This window comes from Sebastes fasciatus, chromosome 24 (genome assembly GCF_043250625.1).
Source record: "Sebastes fasciatus isolate fSebFas1 chromosome 24, fSebFas1.pri, whole genome shotgun sequence".
Lineage (NCBI taxonomy): Eukaryota > Metazoa > Chordata > Actinopteri > Perciformes > Sebastidae > Sebastes > Sebastes fasciatus.
In genome coordinates, this window is record NC_133818.1 from 4,656,410 (window position 1) to 4,665,946 (window position 9,537).

Here is a 9,537-nt window from a genome sequence, read left to right on the forward strand (position 1 = left end):
AGTCGAGCTCTTGAGATAAAAAATACTTGATGCTCCTGTACGGCCACAACCAATCGGAGGGGCCTTCAGGACCCCCAGAAAACAACCTGCTTCTGGGGCCAGTTGGTGACTCTTTGTGGACTTCTGTAATCAATAATAGTGTCCTTTGTGTACTCCATTTAATAGGATATAGGGGACCAACATTTATCTTTGCATGTAGCACATTAATAATAGACTTGACATATGTGGACACCCGAGATTTACACCCATATGTGAGTAGTGTAACACGCTGTATTTATATAGTTTTTAATTTATTATTATTAATATTATTATTATCATTATTATTATTATTATTATTAATAATAATAATAATATTATTATTATTATTATTATTATCATTATTGTTAATATTATTATTTTTTTCAGTCTTTTTAATTTATTATTATTGTTATTATTATTGTTATTATTATTTTCAGTGTTTTAAATTTATTATTATTATTATTAGTAGTAGTAGTATTATTATTAATATTATTATTATTATTATTATTATCATCATTATTGTTATTATTATATTTTTTTCAGTGTTTTTAATTTATTATTATTATTGTTATTATTATTGTTATTATTATTTTCAGTGTTTTTAATTTTTTATTATTATTATTATTATTATTATTATTATCATTATTGTTATTATTTTTTCAGTGTTTTTAATTTATTATTATTATTATTATTATTATTATTATTATTATTATTATTTTCAGTGTTTTTAACTTATTATTATTATTATTATTATTATTATTATTATTATTGTTTTTGTTTATCATTATTTTCATTTATTTGTTTTATTTATTTAGCTATCTATTTTTTTGTACCGTTGACCCTGTGTTAACCTACATATGACCAATAAAAACTGAGCTGAACTATTTCCTGCTGCTCTAACAGCCTCCACTCTCCTGGTTTCAGGCTTTCCTCCAGATGTTTCGGAACCTGGCTGAAGGGATTTGCTGATGTTGGGCGATGACGTCTGGCTCGCAGTTCATCCCAAGGATGCTGGATGGGGTTGAGGTCAGGGCTCTGTGCAGGTCAGTCAAGTTCTTCCACACCAAACTGGGAAAACCATTTCTGTTTGGACCTGGCTTTTATTTATTCATTTATATGTGAACTAAAAGTATCAATTCCACAGCACATATTTAAAGGGTAACTTCAGTATTTTTCAACCTATTTTGCCATGCTTTTGTGTCTAAGTAACTAACAGGACCTACAATTTAACCAAAAGAAAATGTAGATATTCAAGTAAAGTACAATTACCTCGAAAATGAGTTAGTTTCCACACTGGTTTTTACTCTGTATATACCTCGTAGTACTCAGTAGTGACCTTACCCCACTTAATGGAGTCTTTTAATATCCATACCTGTACTATAGTATTGTAGTTGTGCTGTGAACCATGTGATATATTGTATTATTCTCCCTCTCCACCTGTCAATCACCACCATCATCAGAATAAATTGGACGTTTCTCCGATACCGCCATCGATTGGTTCATATCTCAGCCCGCCACGCCGCCGCATTGAACAGCCTCCACTATTGATCTGCAGGCCCGTTAAAACCTCCACGGGAACATCATCCTATCTCTCTTTTTTTTATATACATACAAGACCTTTTTTCAAAATCAATTCTCTCTGCCACATAGAAGACGTCACATTGTTGCAGACAAGGAGGAGGACAAATCAGCCGGGATGATTTATAGTGGTTTAATTTCTCACCGCTGATCTGATTATGATTATTCCCGACGTGGATTTTGATTTAAAGCACACTCAAAGGCTTTTGCCACATCAAGATGAACATCAGGAGGTCTTAGACGTTATTTTCCACTGTGATCAGCAGCTGTATCTTTACGTATTTCCTCTGTTTTTGACTTTTCTGGGTGAATTCAGGGGAACAGAAACTGACGTCTTTAATGTCAGACGTAACCTCAGGGCTGCAGAAATGTCAGGCAGCCAGCGGCCATAAATAACACACACACACACACACACACACACACACACACACACACACACACACACACACTTCTATCCTCATGTCTTGCAAAATGATGTATGAAATCTGTCAGCTGAAGGATGAGAGTTGACCTTTGACCTTGATGCACACGTGCAAATATGTAGATTACGTCCCTTCTTATAGCAGAATTTGTTATATTACTCTCCAAACTTTGCCTTTTTCACATCTTTTAAAAGTAAAAAAAATACAAAACGGCCTCTAATAGCCTAACACCTCACCGTACTGAATACATTTGTCTGTTTGAATTTTAGAAAACAGCTAAGATTTGCAGCATTTCATGCCAAATTAGTCTCTTTCTTACTAATTTGCAACATCATTTGTATGAATATATAATATTGTTTTTCACTATCTTGTATTCTTTCATATGCACTCAGGTCTCTCTTGAAAATGAGATCTTAATCTCAATGAGACTGATTACATAAAGGTTATATAATATACTTTAAGGTATATATATTTGTTGTATAGTTAACAGACTATAAAGCTGTTTACAAAAAAATTACATAAATTAAATTAAATTAATTGTATGCATTAGTATTTTGCTGTACATCCCAATAAAATAATTATTTTATTTTATTTATTTTATTTATTAAAAGGAGGTATACCTGTATACTTGACCATTCAGACCACCGTTAGACCCTTGTTTAAACACATGGCTGCAGCAGATGCATCATTTTAAAAGGTCATGCTTCTAAACCGCAACCTGCATGCAAAGTTACCAATATTTAATCTGACTGTAAAATAATTATTTGTCCTTAAATAGGCATTTTATCTTCGGAAATATAAGTAAAAATTAAATTAAATTGATATTTACGATGAATAACATAATTTTTGAGTCATTGCAAAAATTCTCTGATTTTCTTTCTCAAAAATAAAATAAAATAAAATAAAGAAATGATGTAAAAATAAAAATAAACAGTCCAGCAGCAGAAATGGTAATTTATTTATTAAAACATGGACAATGACAGATTACTCTGAGAACACAACAGACCATGATGGAGTATACTGAATATTATTATTATATGAATCTCTATATGACTAATATATGTTATGAAAAACCTAAACATGATGGGAAACACTTGTCTTGTATCAAAACTGTATACAGTATATATATATATATATATATATATATATATATATATATATATATATATATATATATGTGTGTGTGTGTGTGTGTAAATGGTGTAAAATGGGTTGAACATATAATTTACTTACAGTCAATCAGTTTGGCCTGACAGGAAAATCACATTGTAAAAATAAGATAAAGTAAATTCAAATTATATTAATTTCTTGCAGACAGTAATAAAATTGGTCCTTTAGATTATCGCATAATCCAGATTTTGCAAAGCAGATCACTTTATATTATGAATAATTACCAGTAAATGATCACAATTCTTTAAATAATTTAGTTTTCATTCTAATTTTTACTTGTTTTGAGGAAAATGTGATTTAACAACTCAATATCAGATTTCAAAATGTCTTTTTATGCAGTGCACAGATGTCAAACTGTCCGGATTAAATCAAAGGAAAAGCGTCCCCATGTGTATTCCCTCATGTCTCTAAAATGGCAACGTGTCGAGGAATAACTTATCTATTATTGCAGGCGGCGGCACCAAATCCTCCAGCTTCAGATAGAAAATCCTCTGCAGGCCCTGGATGCACAGGGTGCGAAGTTCACGCAGTTTTTCCAAAAGTCTGGACAAACGGTTCGACCAGCAGTCTGAGAGTCCGTCGGCGTCCTTCAAGCACTTGACGATGTTGTTCTGCAGCTCCTCCACTCTCTTTGGCTCCTTCAGTCCGTGTCGCTCTGCTGGGCCGTAAGTCACATTTCAAACACACATATTAGATAAGAAATAACAAAACATAACAGACAATTTATCATGAAACATTGAAATCAGACAGTTAAAGGCTTTTAATTTGACATAATCTATCTATCTATGTTGAGACTTCAACCATTTATCAGCCCCTCAGCGTTACATGTGGTTCACAGCCAAGAAAAAGTGATTTCTAACCCCTTAAAGATGCATCTTTTTGCATAATTTGATTCGACAGATATGTGAGTTTTGCTCATGTCCATTTTGTGAATTATTTCTTATTTCAAAAGACTATAAATGTGCATAAACAAAAGTGTCTTTGAGCATCTCACCGGTGACCAGAGCGAGGCTGCATATGCAGGAGAAGGTGGACACGTCCAGGTTCATCCTCTGCAGATTGGTGGAGAATTCAACGATGCTGTCGATCCACTCCCCAAAGCCCCGCAGGCACTGGAGCCGGTGCCACGCCGACCCGTCGCAGAAGATCAGCTTCCCTTCCTCCGGGTTGGATCTGAAACAGGACGACAGCTTGAGCTCAGATTGTGGACCCTGTGACAGTGACAAACCCTTCTTCCATAAATTCCCATGTCCTTTTTTGGGGGCCTCTCCAGCTGTTAACACATCTTTAATTTGTGCCAAAAGTGCTGGAAAACAAATCCATTCCCAAATCAACAAACATATTTACATGCTGTGGGCTAACTTGGGGTCCAAACTTGCAGAGAAAAAGGAAATATAATGTCAGAAGAAGCGATCTTTACCTGTACGACAGCCGTAAAACAAAGAGCTCGAGGAAAGCCGAGTAGAAGAGGAGGTCCTGGTCGTGTTTGGGCAGGGAGGTGAAACCCGGGATCTTCAGCGCCCAGCCTCGAATCACCTCCATCGATCTGGTCAAGAGTTCATAAAACTGACGTACATGCTGAGCGTCGTCCACTTGAGGGCTTCCTGGACTCTCCTTGAACTAGTGAAAGGTCACCAGTGAGGTGAAGATGGAAAAGACCATCAATTGCAGCTCTAACATGCACTTATTGTAAAGCAATGAAACACTGCTTACTTTGAAGTAGTCAAGGCGAGAGGGTGGAGGATTCGATTCCACGTGCGCCCTGATGAGGGCGCTCAGGAGGGTGCCAACAGGTGAAGACGAGTCCGGATGAGTTTTAGGTTTGGACGGCAGGCGACCTCTTCGACCTTTCAGACCGGCTGTTCTCACCACTGCAGAGCATGAAGAGAAACTTTTAGTTTTACTGCTGAAATCAGTTGAATATCTGACCCCCGAATGTCAACGTGGTTTTATTGGTTTTACCTTCTTTGACCATTCCCACCGTCATGCACTTCTGGAAGCGACAGTATTGGCACCGGTTCCTCCTGCGTTTGTCCACTGGGCAGCTTTTGGCAGCCAAACACACGTACTTGGCGTTTTTTTGTACCGTGCGCTGCATGGAGAGAGAAAAAGATTTAGATATTTTGCAAATTTTAAAACACATTTAGTGACATCAGTTTGAATTTAATACCATAAAAACACCAGTTTTTAAGGGTACTTTGGTTAAGCTGTATATGAAACTCAAAGAGACCTAGATTCTGAATGAATTGTAAATGCTCTGCAAACATCTCCAAATGTAGGACAAGTTAAAACCATAAAACTTCACACAGAAGTATCTTTTTGGACACATTATTTGCTTCACTTTTGCACCAGTTTAAGAGGCTTTAAAGAACAATATTGGTGTCTGTTGAGCCAATATCATGGTGTAGAACTGTTCTCAAAAGGTTGATTATATGGCAACAAAGTGGGCTTTCTACATATATATGAGAGGTGATCATGGGGAAGCTTTTAGGAAGGCTCTTTGGAAAATGGTTCAATCTTTTTTTAATAGCTCCAAGACCTGTTTTTGTTAAGACTAAAGACTAAGTCTTAACAAAAACGGTTCTTTGAAAATTAACAGCAGCAGTCTTCTCGCCCCTGTGGGCCATCTGAGGCAGTATAAGGCATTCAGCATGCGGACAGGGCAGTCTGGGTAAATACAGGGTCGTGGCCATTCATAATTTGGAGAATGGCCCCCGGGAATCTCCTTCAGAGAGGAGAGGGGGGAGGTTTTTATTCATGGCACGTTGGTTGTCCATTTTCATACAGGACATTTGTCCCTAAAACGCGCGTGTCAAGAGATCAAAACGTGCATCTGAAGCACAATGTGCCATTTAGGAGGCCAATCAGGGCTCCCACTGGGACTTTATTACCTGAAGTTTGGGTTTCATTAGGCTTCTCAGAAAAAAGTGAATATCCTCCTGGGAACCGAGTAAAAAAAAAAAGAGTGTTTCAATTACTTTTTTTGTGTGATTTCCTTCCTATTTAGGGTTAAAAGAAAATCTTATAATTTAGTTTTTTTAAACTTTATATTTTATTTTACAGCATGTTCAACTTGATTAACAAAACCACATGCCATATCACTGGAAAGCCCATGATGTCCTCTTTACAATACACCAGGGGTTCATTGAGTAAGTCAAAAGAGTAAAAGGATATGCATGTGGACAAAATGTCCACTACAGAGGACACATGTCAATGGGCTGGGTCTCAGGAGGACATATCCATTTTAACAAGTCTGGTATTTTCATGACAGCGACAGCAACAACTGTATTAATTCAACTTTTCAGGATACTAAAGATGCAAATATCCAAGTTGAAATTGTGGTTTTGCATGCAGTTGCATTGAGAACAAACCTTGAAGAAACCCTTGCAGCCCTCGCAGGTGCAGACAGTTAAAGGCTTTTAATTTAAAGCTGCATCTTTTTGCATAATCTGATTTGACAGATATGTGAGTTTTGCACATGACCATATTGTTAATCATTTATTATGTCAAAAGACTATACATGTGCATAAACAAAAGTGTCTTTGATGCAAAAGTTTTGCATGCAGTTGCATTGAGAACCCAGCCAAGAAAAAGTGATTTCTAACCCCTTAAAGCTGCATCTTTTTGCATAATTTGATTTGACAGATATGTAAGTTTTTCAAAAGACTATATGTGTGCATAAACAAAAGTGTCTTTGAGGCAAATATCCAAGTTTCAATCGTGGTTTTGCATGCAGTTGCATTGAGATTGAGAACAAACCTTGAAGAAACCCTTGCAGCCCTCGCAGGTGCGCAGTGCATACAGTTAAAGGCTTTTAATTTGAAATAATCTATCTATCAGGAGATTTCATGTTTCCAAAGACTATAAATGTGCATAAACAAAAGTGTCTTTAATGCAAATATCCAAGTTGAAATCGTAGTTTTTCATGCAGTTGCATTGAGAACCCAGCCAAGAAAAAGTGATTTTTAACCTCTTAAAGCTGCATCTTTTTGCATAATCTGATTTGACAGATATGTAAGTTTTTCAAAAGACTTTAAATGTGCATAAAGAAAAGTGTCTTTGATGCAAATATCCAAGTGTAAATCGTGGTTTTGCATGCTTTTGCATTGAGAACAAACCTTGAAGAAGCCCTTGCAGCCCTCGCAGGTGCGCACTCCGTAGTGCTGACAGGCTGCGTTATCTCCGCACACCGCGCACAGACCCTCCGAGCTCTGCAGAGCTCCGCGGCTGCTGGGAGCGCAAGAAGAAGTCTGGTAGTCCATGAAGTGGTGGCCGTGGTGGGCGAACTGGAGAGGATGAGGAAATCTGGATAGGGTGTTTTTCCTGTGCGCTGCAGCCAAATAGTCTTGTCGGAAACTGTACAAAGAGCTGGAATCCTCCCATATGTGTGCAGGTGGAGTTTGGAAGTTGGATGGTGATGGAGAGTAATAATAAACTGAGCCCAGCTCGTCAGATTGGTGCATGTTGGATTGGTACCTTGGACACCCGTGCGCATCCTCCACCTTTACGCACGAGAGCTCACCTTGCACGGGCATTTGGAAGAGACATGGAGGCTTCACGTCGTACCCAGAGTCACCCAAAGGACCAAAACTACTGGGACCAGATGTTGCATGGGAGATTTCACTGTTGGTGAGCTCCATGCTGAACTTGACAAACTCCGGAGTGAGGAAGTCTCCAGCGGAGCTCTGAGAGGCCATGCTGGCTCCTTGTGGAGAGGAGCCGCACTGGGTCTGCACGCACGGCATGGCAACCTGCAAACATGGACATAATGCAAGTCAGTACAAAGTTTTTTTTAATTTTTAATTTTTTTAAATTTTTATTATTGTGTTATAAAGTGCAAGTAAGTAAATAAGTGTATAAAATGCAGTCAGTACAAAGTTCTTTTTTTAAATTGTATTATTATTATTATTTATTTTTTTAAATTTTATTATTATTATTATTATTATTATTATTATTTATTGTGTTATAAAGTGCAAGTAAGTAAATAAGTGTATAAAATGCATTCAGTCCAAAGTTATTTTTTATTTTTTTATTGTGTATTTTTATTTTTTTTATTGTGTTAAATAAAGAGGGAGAGAAGTGACACCAGCTGTCGTTTTTCTCTATACATTTCAGCACAGGAGGCATGGTAGAAAATATAAAGCCTATAACATATACTGACATTTTCTTTGGTATTTCTTACTCTAAACATGTGTTTTAAGATGTAAAATGATGCTCCTCAATCAACCACAGATTAAAGAGCAGCTGTTGAAGATGATCCTGATCTTTTTTTTCTTTTTTTTATTGTGTTATAAAGTGATTACAAAACAAATGAAGACATGTGCAGTGACATATATAACAAAAGAACAACATATATTATACAGAGAAAGACAAATGGTAATTTTGTAATGGGTTATATATGAATAATTGTGATGTGTTTTGTTTTTTGTCTGATGGGTCTTACTTGTCTGTCTGTCTATGGTAACAGTATGTCTATTGCATGTGTACTTTTTCTCAAACTGAGCTGCCTATGGATGCAAAATGAATTTCAGTGCAAACTGACAAAGTTGTATGGTATCGTATATTAAACATTACTTTCTTTGCATTTTTTTTCCATCATTATTTTTTTAATGGTCCCATTAAGACTATTCTAAATCATACTTAAACATCTTTTGAAGTATAGAACAACATCATAGAGAACAGTCTTTATTATTACCTTAAGGCTTTAGTTGTCTTATTTTCCAGAGGAGGTTATTTCCAGCTACTTTGCCTGAAACAAACAACATCAGAGCATCACTTGCAAGCTTTACACTGACATGCATCATCTTCTTAAATTAATTAGACTATATGTTACCTCAGACCTCCATGCAGTGCAGGAGGACAGTGACAAGTAATCCCATCTGTGCTGTAGTGTTGCTGTTAAAGCTCTATGGTCCACTCTCTGTCTGGAGAGCAAAGGAAGCGACTGTTCTCTTCTCCCACTCTTGGCTTCTTGCAGACTGGCTGGCAGTGACACCGACAATGTGCTTTTGTTTACGTGGTGCACGCCCTTGTGCCAAACCCTATTACGCACGAGCCACAGAGGGGTGGGTGGGGTGTGTGTCTCTGGTGTGGGCACAGAAAGTGCATGTAATTCGGAAATAATGCTTGCACTTTCTTGCAGTTTGCACCATAGGCCTATATAAGGACATTTACCCTGAATAAAAAGAAGTTTATTCAAGTGTGCTGCAAGAAAAAGTCTAAGTGTACTTGGCTTATACTGACAAGTATGCAGAACAGTCGAAGTATACATGGCTTATACTGACAAGTATGCAGAACATTCGAAGTATACATGGCTTATACTGACAAGTATGCAGAACAGTCGAAGTAT

General features: G+C 36.9%; 1 protein-coding gene across 2 annotated transcripts; it reads right to left on the reverse strand.

Moving 5' to 3' along the window:
- Positions 1–3,200: 3,200 nt before the first annotated feature.
- LOC141762735 (nuclear receptor subfamily 4 group A member 2-like) lies at positions 3,201–9,149 on the reverse strand. Of its 2 annotated transcripts, none has more exons than XM_074626769.1 (8): positions 9,022–9,149; positions 8,884–8,937; positions 7,307–7,939; positions 5,151–5,280; positions 4,902–5,059; positions 4,609–4,808; positions 4,183–4,361; positions 3,201–3,843 (listed from the first exon to the last, which is right to left on the reverse strand). In XM_074626769.1, exons 3-8 carry the CDS (start codon positions 7,931–7,933, stop codon positions 3,596–3,598), a joined length of 1,542 nt encoding a protein of 513 aa, XP_074482870.1. In that variant the 5' UTR covers positions 7,934–7,939; positions 8,884–8,937; positions 9,022–9,149; the 3' UTR covers positions 3,201–3,595. The 2 variants fall into 2 exon arrangements, with proteins under 2 accessions (XP_074482870.1, XP_074482869.1); XM_074626768.1 differs by having other exon boundaries at positions 3,201–3,846.
- Between the last annotated feature and the right edge of the window lie 388 nt (positions 9,150–9,537).